At 44.7% G+C, this 16,988-nt stretch overlaps 1 protein-coding gene across 12 annotated transcripts in view; it reads right to left on the bottom strand.

Annotated features, from left to right (window-relative positions):
- The window catches only part of LOC139056990 (uncharacterized), a 220,371-nt gene that overhangs the window by 143,532 nt on the left and 59,851 nt on the right, over window positions 1-16,988 (bottom strand). For 4 of the 12 annotated variants that reach the window (XR_011512493.1, XR_011512492.1, XM_070534784.1 and 1 more), the window contains one exon: window positions 2,551-2,648. The exons of 7 other annotated variants lie outside the window; for them this stretch is intronic. Coding sequence is in view for 1 of the 5 variants with exons in the window: in XM_070534779.1 (XP_070390880.1) it covers window positions 8,413-8,419 (7 nt within the window). In the remaining 4 variants the exon portion in view is untranslated. Of the gene's footprint in view, window positions 1-2,550; window positions 2,649-8,412; window positions 8,446-16,988 lie in introns of those variants that run through there. One more of the 12 variants, XM_070534779.1, reaches the window with a different exon arrangement.

Here is a 16,988-nt window from a genome sequence, read left to right as displayed (position 1 = left end):
TCAACTTAGTGCGAGTGACGACCATTAGCGAAAAAAACCGTTTGTTTGTTCTGGCATAAAGATGAACCCACAAGGAAGATTATGGGAGCTTTTCATATTGATAGGAAAGGGGAAAGGTGCGTCGGTAGACCGTTTGTCACTGTTAGTAAAAAATAGGTGAGATATTTGGAAGAAAGTGTTTCACGATTGATTGTTGTTAACTTTGATAAGGGCATTTGTTACTGGGTTTTTGGTTTTTTATATTTTGACGCACTGGTTTCATCCACATGATGACGCACTGATGTTTTCGACGTGCGTTTCGACAACTCACCAGGATAGCTCCTAATTTGCATGTACAGTAGCTCAGTTCTTGCAATGTGGTTCTGTGTTGGCGGGTGTGTATAAGTGTGACTTTCATCAAGTAAAGCAATGAAGGGGGCTAGTTGGTGAACGTTCATGCTTATATTGCGCTAGGTTTTACAAACACGATATTAAGGAAGGACAGGACGTCGACGGACTTAGCGCAACGTCCGTCCACGTCCTGTCCTTCCTTAATATCGCGTTTGTAAAACGGAGCGCAATATAACAATGGACTTTCGTCAAAATGAACGTTAGTTGTGAGTCAGCGCTAGCGTCGGGTTCTTCCTTTTGTTTGTCCTTGTCTGTTTTGCGCTGTTAATTTCCAAAACATTCATATGATTACAGTAACTCTGCTTGTGAGTATAGTCCATCGATTTTCTCCGACGCTTGATGCCTGAGATAATATATCTGCTGTTTATAGATGTTATATATTTCTTTTGATAAAGTGCCTGTTGAACAGTTAATATTCAAACCTGAAAGTATCGTACTTTTGGCATGTATGATTGAGCGGATTAATTTATACACAGCGATCAGTCTTTTGAGGCCCGAGGTTGTCCTCCATTCTGAGTGCCACTTCAGGTATACAGCAAGGTGGTGTGTTCGGCTTATTATTGTTTGTAATTGTGTTAACAATTTTGTTCAGGTCATACCTAAAACGTTTTATTGTAGTATTTGCCAGCGACTGTGTTTTTCTGAAACAAATGTGTTCATTGTATGACCACGTTTTACTTCAGGATGCACCGATGCTAAATTATGAATTGTGTGAGAAAAAGGATCATTCAACATGGAGCATGGATCCCAGACACTGGGTTGGTGTAATTGGTGTATGATCCGCAATACATCAAACCACCACAAAAACGTCACGGGCAGGACAGAGAACTGCTGCCTGAGCACGTGTGCTTTACCGTGTCCTATACGTGGCTTTCTTGCAATCTCCTAAATTATTGCGTAAAATTTTATTTTACTAGAAATGGTTTTCACAAAACGACCAACGTGCAAAATGCCCACGTTTCCAAAGGTACCTGTTAGTGGCTCCAAGCTCGACATCGGTGGCTTCGAAACAGTCGTCATTTTAAAAAAGTGGTCGGTTGTACAAGCGGCAGCATAAGACTCGACATATCGCCCTATGTTCCACTACTACAACCCTCCGCACAGTCGATCATTATTTCTCAAGCGTAAAATATGACCAGCCTTGATTGGCATCTCGATGTGATACCAGTTTGTGTGAACCGAGGGCCCATGGAACCAGTCGAGGCCATGCAGAGGTGCTTTATCATGTTTATTTATCTGCCCATGGCAGGCATGTCTTTTTTTTAAAATTTTCCGACTGCCGCTAAGATGTATTTTTGCTGTTTCAGCAAAGGTAGTCGAGAGAGGATCAATATTTATAATTACCTTTCTTTAACGAAACCTACAGATACCTATATGACCATCTTTAAATGAATAGGCAACATTTAAATTCAGTTTCAAGTGAATTGACGAAACATTACTTGACGATGTTAGGGAGACTGAATAACTACTAAAATCTTGAGTGATTCTATCGGCTTTTGAACAAATTTACTGTAACTGCAACCTCCGCTCTCAATTAAAACCGTTCTGTCGTTTTTTTCTTGTTTGTTTCTGAAGTAAGGGGGCCTAAACACGTACTGGGAGAGATTTTTTGTTCATGATAATATGCAGAGTAATGTTGTAGCATTGTCGTGGCCACGTCAGCGCTTTCACTGCGCATGTCGATGCATCCTATGTTGTTAGTAAGCAACCGGCTGAACTTTATATGCGCACGTTTCTTGTTCACCACCGCTATTCGGCGAACACCGGGTAAATTCCCCTTACTATTTGGCACAGGCGCGTAAGACAAAGTATGCAAGTATGTTCTCAACGTATAAATGGTGAATTGGCCACCAACTATTAGAGTAAATAAACGTAGATGCAAAAATTGACATTTCTATGTTTCACATATTCGATTAGCGGCCTCTCAAGGAGTGGGAAAACGTTAAATTGCATGTTCAAAAGGATAACCCTACCGGCAAACTGCGAAATGTGAAATCTTTTGCGAGTGTACACATCTAATAAAAATTGAGAATTAAGTAAGATCCCTGTCGAGTTAACAATACATTATCATTATACAAACATAATCTCAGAACACATTTTTTGTGAGTTGAGTCCACTGTCTGTATTTTTGTGAAGAATAACATTGAGATAGCAACTCACAGCGGACGCGCGTCGCGAGTGTAGCCGAAGACGCGAACGGTTACGTGCTTGTACGCATCGAATTTTCCAGGAAATTGGATGGCGAAGTCGCGTCCCAGCTAGAAGAACAAAGTACAAGCATATGATTTACCGAACTTAGCATGTGAAACACACAAAAATACTATTTTTGTCAGTAACAGCATGATCGCATCAGATATGATGTTTGATGGGATAGCAATATACAAAAGTACACGAACAGGACAATGTGCAGAATTGTAGGTAGGATTCTTAGCACTGAATAAATTGCTGCGATGGCGATGAAAAGCAAATAACGGTGCGTAAATTTCATAATACACATTCTATTGTTAATAAACTCACAAATATCTTTTATGAAATTATATAGCCGATGGAACAAGTTTACAAGAAAGCCATGCGGAGGGAGCAGCAAGTCATTGCAAGAATGCAAAAGGGCTTTCAAGCAATTGCATTTAGTGGAAAATGAATGCAATAGCAATGCCTATAAGTAACGGGTCTTCGAAACGACCTAAGTCTGTCCACAACAGTCGAACTCATTGCCGGTTCTCAATACTCGCTGATGATTTTTACCCTCTCGTCCATTTGCGTTCTGTAGTATATCTAGAAATACCTGGTCTCTTTAGCATGTGACGTAGGCAGGGTAAGCCCTATTGAGCCCTATTGATTCTGGCTGTTCGTCTAGAACTTTGTCAAATGAGATGCGTGCTGTCGTCTTGCGCTCAATCTTTCAATGTTGCATGCAATGTCTGCGTTCTCAGTTAAATAGTGCACTCATTAATGCAAAAAAAAAACGGAGAAACGCCTTGGCCCAGAAAAAAATGTGACAGTGCCTATCTCTCAATGAATTTCGACGTTATTACGATAAGCATCAATGCACTGTAGGACAGATATTGATGTGTGAGTCATGTATGTAGCGCAGCTCCTCTATCGCATTTCCCTCTGAACATGCAGCGCCACATGGCGGTGACACCGTGCAGTGGTTGCATAGCACGTGTATCACTTTGTATTCAAAGTTGTCTGAATATGCACAACGCGGGTTTGATTCCACCCAGAATCAGGGATACTTTTTTGTTATTGCGGGAGTACCTCCTAGGCCGATATTAACGGAGCGGCTACAAATAAATGCCTGCAGATCTGTTTGGTGCAGGTACCGCAGTAGAGAATAAGCACATTGTTGACTTTCATCGATCGGGCTGCGTCATATGCCACATTCAACTTGGGTTTAGCTTCATTGAGCATCTTGTGCCTAATATCTTTATTACTACGACACAGTCCACCACAAGAACAGATATTCCGGACTGCACCAGAAAGACAAGTTGGTGACAAAGAGGCTCGCGGAAGAGTAGATCGCTAGTGACACCAGGTGGTTAAATTAAATTAAATTATGGAGTTTTGCGTGCCAAAACTACGATTGATTATGACCCGAGCTCATCATAATTGGATTTCTCCGCGCTTTCTGCGCATGCACGAGGACCAGTGGTCGCGAGAGAGAAATGTCGGGACTTTCGTTCCTTGAGATTTCTCTTCGACTAGGTACTACGGAGAAGAAAGTTGTTAGCTGCGTTCGTCCCTAGCCGAGGTGGCAAAGCAATCGACAGAATGCGTGGCGTGTCCAAGGTGAGTTTGTTGTCATTTTCTTGCGACGGTAGCATATTAAATGTTTATAGTCGCAGGGGGATACATTTGGAAGTGAGGCGTCTTCTCGGATTACTTTAGTGGCAAAGCATTACATCGTGCCGCTGCATTGTTCATTAGTGTCGTTGAACAAGGTCAGCATACCGCCCACTTCAGGAGATTCGCGGGAACGGAAACGGTTTATGAATTCGACTGCCATGCCGATGCGGGTTTTTTTGCTGTTTTGATTTTTTGCGGCCGTTTCATAATAAATTTTGAATGTCGCAGTGGGATACGTGCCGACGTGAGGCGTTTTCTCGGATGACTTTAATGGCAAAGCATTACGCCACGCCGACACATTGTTCATTAGTGTCGTTGAGCATATACCACACACTTCAGGGGAATCGCGGGAATGGAAACAGTTTATGAATTCAACTGCTGTGCCGACGCATTAGTACCTAATGTAACTGAACATACAACACACTTGGAGATTCGTGGGAATGCAACATTTTGTACTCTGTTTGTGAAAGTACTTAAACTTGCTTCGTCATGCAAACTGAGCCATATATCGTTGTGAGAGCTGTACAGCCACACTGGCAAAGCACTGTTCCCTGCGGATGAATCACGAACAAATGTATGCTAAAGAAAAATGGTCGTCATTCCATTTCATAGCAGTAGATCCTTGTGAAAGCTGTACAGTTACACTGATATTGGCTACGTGGTACGTTTTTGCAATCAGCCAGCTCTTCCAAATTCAGAAAAGACTTAAGGCCGGAGGAAAATTTCTAAAACTACAAGACGGCAACCTGATTTGATAAATCGTAGTTTGGATGTTTCCAGTAGAAGCTTCTGCACCAACGGAAACTAAGTTGCAGTAAAAATTGGACTTCAGAAAATAAGTGCGAAACATTACACCAACGATAAACGGAATTCCACTATATGGATGACTTGCTTGTATTAAAAAATTGTTTTCACCTTTTGCTCTCCTGTTCGCCGAATAAGCTCTGTGGATTAAGGCGAACTCTCACTGTTTAGAGCAGAGCGTTTGTCACTGCCTGACCACAAATTAATCAATATCAATGTCGTATGATGAGCATTAAAAAGTTCTGCTCAGCTCCTACTTTATGACTGATGAGCCGGCTGTGCTTAAATAAGTGCGGATCCACCTCCAGAAGGTCATCAGTCAATTGCATTTTTTTTTTTTTACAAGAGCGTGGACACCTGAATAAATTGTGTTTTTTGACTGACTGCACATAGGTTACCAGGCTTTCTATCAATCTTTTAAATCACCCACGCAGGCGTACGTTATCCTCTTCATTTAGTAAAGAAGGGTAAACATTGACAAAATGATGCAGCTCAAAAAGCTTGAGCGTGTATGCGTTTTTTATCCGCAGTGACGGACAAGATGGCTCGAGCGTTGCACAATGCCGTTTGCCTAAAGTCAGCTTCGCCGTGAGGTACTAATGTCGCGCAATCAAGCATGCGCAGTGTATTCCGGCGAAAGCGGCTACTGTCAGAGGATATAGTGTACATATACGTGCGCACCTGCTTTCACGTCTCCTGTCGCAGTACAAGCATGGAGACGCCGCCCAAGTGTACTGGCAGGCCTTCAGAGCTATTTCGCACGCGGTTGTAGAGATCTGAGCCCTTGTTTCGCCGACAAAAAACTCCCCGTATATGAGCTAGCCATCGTAACAGCCGGGATTTGCAATACGCGCTCTTTCATATATTACCCTGAGCACAAGCACCTCTAAATCCCTACGAATCTGCACCACGTAGCCAATATCAGTGTTACTGTACAGCTTTCACAAGGGTCCACTGCTATGAAATTGCATGACGACCATTTTTCTTTAGCATACATTTGTTCCGTATTCATCCGTAGGACGTAGTGAGTTGCCAGTGTGACTGTACAGCTTTCACAACGATTTACGGCTCACATTGTATGGCGACGCAAGTTTGAGTACTTTCACATACAGAGTACAAAATGTTCCATTCCTACGAATCTCTAAGTGTGTTGCATGCTCAGTTACATTCAGAACTAATTCATCGGCACGGCAGTTGAATGCACAAACTGTTTCCGTTACCGCGATTCCCCTGAATTGTGTGGTATGCTCAACGACACTAATGAACAATGCATCAGCATGACGTAATGTTTTGCCATTAAATTCATCCGAGAAAACGCCTCACCTCCAAACCTACCCGCCTGCGACTATCAGAATTTAATATGAAACCGCCGCCAAAAACAAAAGAAACCAACGAACTCGCATCGGCACGGCAGTCAAATTCATAAACTGTTTCCGTTCCCGCGAATCTCCTGAAGTGTGCGCCATGCCAACCTTGCTAAACGACACTAATCAACAATGCATCAGCACGATGTAATGCTTTGCCACTAAAGTCATCCGAGAAGACACCTCACTTCCAGAGGTATCCCCATGCGGCTGTAAAAATTTATTATGCTACCGTCGGAACAAAATAGCAGCAAACTCACCTTGGCCACGGCTTCTTCACCTTGCCGGCCACGCATTCTGTCTTGAGCGTGTTGCCAGCTCGGCTAGAGACGAATGGAGCTAACAACTTGCTTCCCCGTAGTACCTAGGCAAAGAGAAATCTCAAGGACTAAAAGTCCCCATATTTCTCTCGCGCAACCAGTGCTCCTCGCACATGCGCAGAAAGAGCGGAGAAATCCATTTATGTGTACTCGTGATTATGACGAAATCTGTAGTGGGATCGAGTCTCCGGAAATTTGGACCATTTCGGGTTCTTTAATGTGGACCTAAATCTAAGTACAAGGGTGTTTTCGCACTTCGATCCCATTGAAATTGGTCCGCCATTGCCGGGATTCGATCCCACGACCTCGTGCTTATCAGCCCAACACCACACCACCAAGCAACCACGGCGGGCGACACCAGTATGTGTGCGTATTGATTACGCACCGGGTTTACTGAGCACAGCAGCCTAACACTCTAACCGTACGACCAAGCACGACCCAGGGAATCGAGTCGGTGGGGAAACGGCTAGAGCTTGAGCCCGATGTATATATCGGCAGGAAGGTAGCACTTGAAAATCTGTAAAGTAGCCTCACAATGCTGATCGTTTTAAAAAGAGGCAGCTTCGCCCTGAAGGTGATAGATTGATTGCGAAAGCAAAGCAGTAGACAGCTATACGAAATTAGGATAGTAGTTTTATGGGAAGTATAAAGGTGTAAACCTTCGCTTACTATCTGAATTAATAAGCATGGTGTCACGCACGCACATGCAAGTACTGAAACACCTCACTCGCTCACCGCAGAAACTGTGCTCTCAAAACAACAGTGGAAGGAAGCGCGGAAGCAGCAGCGAGCGCATTCCCCTCTGTGCTGCCTCTCACTTCAGCGCAAACTAAGCTGCGAAAATAGTGCACAACAGCGCAGATCTCCTACAAGATAGGGCCCACGTGGCTGTGCCATACCCAGCTGCTCCCGGAATAAAATGATCACCCATTCCACCTCCCCCCTGAGTCTTGCGCGCGACGAAAGGCTCAGCCTTACGTCGCGCCTCAGACGAAAGCCTTTTTCGCATGACAAAATTTTCATTCCGCTGGAAGTGTGATTTCCGTCGCATGTGACGGGAGATCGCAATAGCAGTGCCGACATTCTTGTTTTGCTGCAACTAAACGGTTGGTTGCACGTCGCAGTGATCACTGCGATTTTTCGTCGGAATTGCGCCGAGAGCTATTTGGCAGTTTGTTTTAAGAAATGGCGTCTTGCTTAACAAGCGCAATGCAGCGAAGACGTAGATTGACGGATCCGGTGAAACTTGAAGGGAGAATAAAAGATTTGTGCCCACATTTGATTCTGCCATTTCTAGGTGTGTGTTGAAACACAACGCAGCAAATGAGGTGTATTTTCACGTTTGATTCGTATGCTGTAGAGAGAGAGATAGGTAGAAAGACAAAAACGGATAGAAAGACAGGGAAGTCAGCCAGTGTAAATAACGGCTGGCTACCCTGTGCTGGTGAGGGGCAAAGGGAATAAAAGTAGAAAAAAGATAAAAAAACGACAAAAATTCACGCAGTAACACGATGCTACGCGCAACAACAGCCAACGGTGGTCGTGCAATTCACAGGCCCCCAAAAACTTCAGCAAAGCCCTTAAGGCCTCGAGTGCCGAAACCCGTCTGGACCAGTGTACTAGAACTTTCTCTTCTGTGAAGGGGTGATTGTCCAGTTTTTCCAGCGCCGTCACGAGCACTTTACTTGGCATATTGTAACGTGGACAGTCACAGAGGAGGTGCGCGATCATCTCCTCGCAGCCGCAGGTGTCGCAAGCAGGGCAGTAGGCCATAACAATCTGGAAGGAATAGAAATTCGTGAACGCCACGCTGAGGCATAGGCGGCACAGAAGTGTTACTTCCGCTCGTGGTAACCCTGGAGGAAGAGGGAGTTGCAAACGTGGATCCAATTTGGGAAGAAGTGCGTACGTGAATTCATTGGTGTTCCGAAGAGTTTGCGTAAGCTCGCGTGCAAGGGAGCGAAGGCTTATGGCTGCATCTTTTCTTGACAGTTGTATGGGTATAATATGGGCACCATCGTGGGCCCACCGGGCAGCGTCATCCGCACTGTCATTTCTCGCAATTCCGCAGTGACCCCGTATTCACTGGTAGATGACGTTGTGCCCCCTGTTGATTGCGTGATGGTGGAGTAGTCGGATGTCTGCGACTAATTGCACATTAGGTCCTTGGTTTAAACGGTACAACAGACACTGCAGAGGTGCCTTTGAATCACAAAATACAGACCATGAATGTGGTGATTTGGGACCATTAAACTCCTGAGCAGAACGAATAGGTGCGAGTTCTGAAGCCGTCGATGATGTAACGCGACACATCTTGAATTTGATGGTGACAGATTGAGCGGGAATTACCACAGCTCCAGCTGAACTTTTAGAGGAGACAGAACTGTCCGCGTAAACGTGGGTGTGTTTGTTGTGCTTGTCATGTAGTAATGAAAGCGCGGTTTGTTTGAGGAAAAAATATGACATCTCCGTTTTATTTTTGATGTCTGGAATGAGAGTGGGGCCTGGAGTGGATGCAGGCACCACATCGGTAGAGATGGTCGAGCTGCAGGTGTGATGTTTGGCGGTAAAGTTCCATGGTTGGCGGCAATAATTCTACAAAACGCTGAACGAGCTCGAGTGGCAGGAAGGGAGGCGAGATGATGTGATGGAAGTCAGCCATAGTGGCTGACGTGATGTATTTATGGGGTGGTCATGCGCGAAAAATATTTTGTAGCCGTGGATGCACACATGGGAAGGCCAAGACAAATTCGCAGAACTTGAGCTTCCACAGACTGGAGGGCTCGGAGGTTGGCCTTGCCGGTCGCGCCCAGTACAAGTAAGCTGTAGCGTAGGAGGTGCAAGAACAGTGCGTTATACAGTTGGAGCATCCCACTGACAGACGCACCCCATGAATTTCCTGCAAGAAACCTGAGCACGTGTGTTGTCATGACTAGTTTCGTTTTTAGGTAGGAGACATGAAGACTCCAGGAGAGGTCGCGATCTATTATCACTTTTAGAAAGCGCTGTTTCTTCTCGTAGGCAATAGGCTGTCTATTAAATAACACGACGTACGTACAACTCTAACAACGTACGGTCTTATTACTTTGCGCGTGAAAGCGAGCATGGAGCACTCCTTAGAGGAGGATTCCAAACCTCGTACTTGAACATAGCTTGTTGTTAGTGCGGCCGCTTTTTGGAGTCTGGCGCGCATCTGTGGACGCGTCGCTCCTGATGACCAAATATCATCTGCATATATCGACACATGGACGGATTGTGGAAGGGTATGTCCCAGGTCTAGGAACGCCCAGGAACATCGCCGCTGACAGTCTCCTTAGGCTTTTGTTGTGCTGAACAAACGAGACAAGATCTATGACTTTGTCTACAGAAGATCGTCCGCGTCGCAACCCTGCCAAAGCATCATGGTATATCCTGTAGTGTTCTAGATACCATTCTAGATACATCAGCACCATCCTCTTCATCACCTTTCCTAGACAACTGGCCAGAGCAATGGTACGATAAGACACCCCGTCTAGGGGTGACTTACCTGGTTAGAGCAGAGGCACAAGGCGGCAGGACTTTCATGCAGCAGGAACCACTCCTTCATGCAATGAATTGTGGCACACATCTAGAGGAGCATACCGGGCTGTTTGGCCGAGCTTGCCAAGAGCTGCGTATGCCACCCCGTAAGGCCCAGGCGACGAGGAACGACTGCAAGCTGCCAACGCCGCCTGCAACTCCTCGATGGAAAACAGATTGCCCATACGAGAATCCCGCGAGATCGGGACATGAAGGAGGTCATGAACGGGGAACAAAACGCTACACGAGCAACCTTCAACGAGAAACTCTCCGCTACGTAGATCTCTCGGCGACCATGAGAGAGACACAGGCATTTAAAGGTGTGTCGTTGTTGTGATGATGTTCGAATACCGCGCACTGTTCTCCATATATGTGATAGGGGTTTATGTGGATCGAGGGAATCACAAAAAGTCTTCCATTTGATAGACTGCAGGGAGTTGATCCAACGCTGGATCTTCTGTATGCGTCTCACCTCCATTGGGTCACAGATGGACTTGGTGCGCTTATACTTTAGTTCCACGTGACGGCGAATTGCTCGAAGCCACTCCAATTCTTCTTCGAATTCTGAAAACTTATGAATAGGCCTAAAAACTCTTGTGGCTTCGTGAGCAGCGTCGTTAATGAGCTCCTCGATGTTGCCCGGTGGACAGTGCTGGATTTTGGGGCAATGCTGCACCATGAGCAAGTGTATTTAGACCAGTGTATGCGTTGAATAACTGGTGGAGTGCGACTTGCGTATGCCGTAAATTTGAACATATGGTGGAACGTGGTCACCGCCATGTGTTTCGTTGTCCGGAAACCCTTTTAAACTGGCACTGAGGCATCTTGAAGCAAAAGTTAGGTTCATGCAGCTGCTGTATGTCAATCCCTACTGAATGGTGGGACTGCCATGATTTAGGCAGCAGAGTTCATGGTCTGACGCGAAGGATAGCACACGTCTTCCTCGACAATCCATCTTCAAGCTTCCCCATAGCGGGTGGTGCGCATTGAAATCGCCAGTGAGAATCCATGGTCAAGGTGTCGCTGTTAAAACTGCACTTAGTCTTGCGTTGTCAAATCGACTCGAAGGTGAAATGTAGGCACCTACGAGCGTGAGTGAATCGTTCTTGCATTTTATAGTGAAACATACGTACTGATTGTCGTTATCAGGTGCCACTGGGTGTAAAGCCAATTAAATTCCATCTGACGAAAACGATGACTTTGCTGTGGCCGCTACAGGTGGCAGACATGAAAGCTTCATGTCATGATAGGCGAATGGCGCTCTCAATGTTTGGCTCACAAATGACAACGATTGGAAATTTTTGCTTTAAAACAACCGGACGAAATCCCTAAATGCGGGATTTAAGACGTCTGTCATTCCACTGGAAGATGAACGGGTCCAGGAGTTGTGGTAAATATTATGCTCCGGAAAAAAAATGAGAAGCCGAAGTTAGAAATGAGCGTGGACCCGAGCGCATGCCTGCATTTTTTTATTATTTTGCAAGCATCCAATATACTCATCTTCACATGTGCAATCGTCAGAGATGTTCATCTCGAGCTTGTCAACTGTCTTACTTACGACAAATTTCTGCTAGCATTTAAACGATTTGTGGCACGACGAGAAATTTGTAAGATTGCGTATTCCGACAACACCAAGACATTTAGAAAAACCTCAAAGGAGATCCAGCGACTTTATGAATTAATGAAATCCCAGGAAGTACAATCATATTTCAGAATTCACAGGACTGTTTAGAAATTTATCACCGAACAAGTTCCCTGGAGGGGACGATTTTGGGAACGACTCGATAGATTTGTGATGTCTACATTTAAAAAAAAAAACACTGGGAAACAATTTCTTTAACGATGGAGAACTTTGGACCACGCTCTATCAAGCTGAAGCGAGGATAAATTCACGACCGATTACATTTGTGTATGCAGAAGCCTCTGAACCAATGCCGCCTACGCCAAGTCATTTCCTCATAGGCCATAGATTGACTACGCTTCCCCCAGAGTTATCGAGCACAGTATTAAAAGAGACACCGTCACAAAAAATCACTTAAGCGAAGATGGAATCACAGAGAACATGTGTTAAACAATATCTTGAACCGCTGCCTGTGAGAGTACCACCAAGAACGTGGTTCAGCTCACACCGCGCCTACATTCCTTTAGTTGTTTGCAAGCGTCGAATAAACAAGACGTTCTCTACTTCGACTCTGCTTCCTGGTTTTCAACAACTTGTTTAAGGAACGAGTGCTAAGGATCAGCAATAGTGCTTCTCCAGACCGGACAGTACCGGATTCAGGGTATTCAGTATTTTAAGTGCACCTCGAGCTGCCGGAGTGTGTATGGCAGTCAGTAGTACTCCTAGCATGTTCATAGGGGCCCTATCATGGTGAGGACTTGTTTGTCGGCGTCTGGGCTGCTGTCAGATGGTGAAGCATAAGTCGGCGAACGTGCTGCATCTTCTTTCTCCACTGGTTAGTCTAGCCGTGGAAACGGTGGCTACTCCTCGCATGAGGCAATGATATTGAAAACTTTCTGCTTAGGAACCTCGTTGCTAGTATTGCTAGTTGTCTTTGGAAGTTGATGGACTGTCAGTGGACATGGCGTATCCTTAGCAATAGCAGTGGGTTTTCTACGTCTCCGGCGATGTCAACGCCGACGTTGCAGCCTATCGGCAGCCTCCCTGTCTCACGAACCCTCCCTGACCATTTCCCTCGAGATATTAAGCTCATTTATCACATGTGGGCTATTCTTTGAAGTTGCATCGTGAGAACCTTGACAATTTGCGCACTTTTGGTTTTCTGCACGGCAGGCGTCGGAGCGGTACGACCCAGAGCATCGTGAACACACGGCAGCATTTGTGCAAACTGCACTAACGTCCCTATCCTTTGACGCTTCCGGCAGTGAAATGGCTTTGGCAAAAAAAAGGCCGTACTACGTGTCGGAAGTGCGCGACCTTGACGTGTGACGTAGGCTGTCTCCTTTAAAAGTTAGCTTCACACACTGCGAATTCCCCAGGCGACGGGCTTGCAATATTGTAATTCTCTCTATCGCTGGCTTGAAGAGTATATGCAGGTCAGCATCGCCTATGGAATTATCTACGTCATAGACCACACCGGCAGTAGAGTCATCATCGTCTTGTTTTAGCAGCGTGCGTTGACGCTCTCCAGCACCCTAAGGTTACTCAGAACGTCTAGCGCTGCGGTGTTTGACATATATAGCGAGAATGTTTTCACGGGCGTTGATCCTAACATTTTTGATCTGACCGAAAGAAGGGCCTCGAGCGACACAGATGTAGCTTGGCGGTTGAGCCGGTTTAGATTATCGTTAGCAGCCACAGGCACAAATAAATTTGTGTGGTCCGATGACTTTCGCGTCGGGAACACAGTTGCCTTACTTGTGGAAGGAGATGTCGTGATGAGTCTTCTCTTTGCTTTGTGATTTGCTACGGGAACGAAGTCACTGTCATCCGAGGTCTCAGCCCTGGTCGCTGAATAGATCAGATCACTGTCGGTGTCACTCGGGCGACTTAGACCGCTTGCTCGGCGCGGCCGCTGATGACGTTGAAGGACCCGGCTCCCCTCCAGGTAACTCCACGTCCATCGCCGTAGCTAAGGGAGAGGTGTCTCCCACAAATTAGCTTGAAATTCGCAAAGACAAGAAAGCAGCTTTCCACATAAAAACATTTCGTCGTCGTATGCTATAGATGTAGTACTTAATACACACCTTTGCGACTTGCCGATACTGCGATGTGTTTTATCATCAGAATACGAAACGCCTACTGGGATCGACGAAATTTTATTTACTGTTGAGTAGCATACAATGTGGCGCGCACGGAGACGCTTAAATAATTGCAACCTCGACAAGGGCGTATAAGGCAGCAACGTACCCGCAGTGTGAAAGTTGCTGTGAACGCACCTTTGCACACCTTTCCTGTCCGTTTTCCTGTCGCGCATAAGTTTTCCGATGCATATCGACAGATTGTCTCACTTCACGTGTTTTTAAATTTGAAATGCCCAACGTGGAGGTTGTAATGAATTTCATGCGATAGTACATTTAACTCCGTGGCTTGAGCAAACAGTGTCGTCAATTTGTTTTTGAATATTTCATGCAGGTTAAGTTTAATCTCTTCTCTGATGGGGAATAGTTTTTTTTTGCGTGTGTTATCTGCACTTTGTATCCCCACTGCATCCGTATTAACCATCATATGAACGGTAATTAACTGTATAATTGTATGATATTACTGACTTCCCATAGTGTCACTGAGACAACTCTTTCTTCGGCAACGTCAAGTAAAACTCGTGCAACAATTCTAAAAGCAGGCAAACCGCCTGTTCTTCTGTAGATGAAATGGTAGAAGACGGGACATTAAAATAAAGCAAATTAAAACTGTGCAGTCAAGTCAGCCAGTTACGTCACTTCCTCCGAACGATTGCATCCCATCAGTATAAATAGTTCTTCACGTCCGCAGCTAATCAAGCGTGCAAAAATATCGCTTCTAAGAAGTGCGTGATTCCCTTATTTTGTGCGTAAACCAATATAATCATATTACCTCACATTACTACCTTTAGAAGCAGTAAAGTATTGCATAGTAGCTCTGCGGGAACCCGTCAAGTGGAGATAAATAATTATTAAATAGAAAATGAGACATACACCCCAACCTAGCGAATTGCTACAAAGGAAAGTTTCCCAAAAGAGAATCCTCACTGTTGACGCAAAATTCATCTTTGTCCAGGACACGGACCAGGGACCACTGCTTTTCCGCAGCAGCCGCTCTACCACGTGAGTTAACAAAGTTGCTAGCAGATGGCAGGGGGAAATCCCGGACCAGGATGATTTTTTTTTAACTGCGAGAGCTTTCCTTCGTAGAACCCATAGGGGTTTCCTTTGTAGCAATTAGCTGCATTTGTGAGGATGTCTCATTTTCCCTTTAATGAGTAGTGAATTAGCATGCTACTTGCAAGAACGCTTCACCTCCCGATTTTTAAAGAAATTCCTTCATTTGACATTAAGTTTAATAAATAAAACATTCAGTTTAATAAATAAAGTGTCCCGAGTACATTTTCTTTTTTACACTGACACACTCATTCACTGTATTTTCGACTACATACATGCAAGAAAAAAAAGCAACGCTGTCGACAACGAAATTCTTCCTAGATTTATTCGCCTGCCAATGTGGCTGTGCCATTCTGCTGATACCACAACGCGAGGAGTTGAAGTGCGAGTAGTGGCAGTCGGATTAGGACGGTAGCCACAGGCAAAACAAAAAGCTCTTGCACGCAGGTTTTCTTGAACTCTTGAACTTCCGAAAACTATTGCCATAAGGGTGGCATGCATGTCCAAAATCTAACAAACAATACTAACTTCAAGCGCAAGCGGAGGACACAATTGTAAAGCAAACAGCTTTCCGATGCTTGAATGTGGACAACATTCATTGCGTAATATGTATCATTCAACAACGCGGTTAAGGCAGGCATGATAAGGAATAATAAGTACTTGATAAGGTAGCTGGTTAAGCCGATGTAAATGTTTCAACAAATTTGAATGCTCATACTATATCATGCACAATGCGGAAAGAAACCCTTTTTCAAGAGTTTTGAATTCTGGCAGATATGAGTGTGTGGTAAGTAGCAAAAAAGGCATTTTAGAGCGCATTGTGCAATACGTACGCCTATGAAAGAATGAAGAGAGTACCTATCAGCAATTCTTTGTAGAGAGGGCTGCCCTTGCATCAGATACTGCCTTGCGCGATGTAAAAGGAAAGAAATTACATAGTATCCGTCGTGGAGGCTAAGAACGAAGTCGTGGGAAGTAATGCCGAACGGTGCGGTCAAAATCCAATAGGGGCAAAGTGCAAAACCACCCATGTATAGTTCATTCAGTGCACATGAAACAACCCCAGGTTGTCAAAATGATTCCACAGTCTTTAACTATGGCATGCCTGGTAATCAGATCGTGGTTCCGGCACGTAAAACCAGAAAACGAAGCCTAACTATTCACTGAAGTATAAGACGAGCTGCGTTGTTTTGTTCATATCCCAAACGATTTGTCAAGATAATTCAATGAGAATTTCTACTGGAGATGCATATTCAAGCGACGAGTTAATTAAAATTTTGCAAGTAACTTATTTACTCTCACAGTTAAGAGGAACACAAAGCACGGCGAAGCGAACCCAATGTAAAGCTAGCAGGCTGTTAGGTATGGTGAGATAAACAAGTGATAGGAACGCCCCAGTATTTTCAAAAGAAACAGTACTGGTACACTAGCCTGGAGGAATTTTCCTGGCAGCAAAGAAGTTGTATGCTTGCTCGCTCATAAGTATTCATATTTATCAGCGGTAAATTGCACCATGAAGTTAGTTTGTCGACGTGCCGCTGTATATATCGTCAGATGGAAACTTGCCTTAACCATAAATCACGCAAGAATCGTAAATGCGATGTAGGTTACATGACGTGCCGTTGCACCATAAAGTTTGTATATATCATACAATGATTAATTAAGTGACACATAGTTGTCTATATCACGCATATAGACAAAGAAAGCATTATTACCCTAGGAACTCCCTAATACACTATAACATGAGAGAATGCTCTGCTGCTGCTTTTAGTGTACTGAAGATGGATTCAAGGAAAAGTTGTTTTGAAGGAGATCACCAAGGAATCAATGGCCATTGCTTTCATTTCAACGATGAAAGGTTTCTTCTGTAGCTTAACAAAGGCTT

This window comes from Dermacentor albipictus, chromosome 3, assembly GCF_038994185.2.
Source record: "Dermacentor albipictus isolate Rhodes 1998 colony chromosome 3, USDA_Dalb.pri_finalv2, whole genome shotgun sequence".
In the NCBI taxonomy this organism is placed as follows: domain Eukaryota; kingdom Metazoa; phylum Arthropoda; class Arachnida; order Ixodida; family Ixodidae; genus Dermacentor; species Dermacentor albipictus.
Note: the sequence above shows the minus strand (reverse complement) of the source record. Positions and strands in the feature narration are given on the sequence as shown.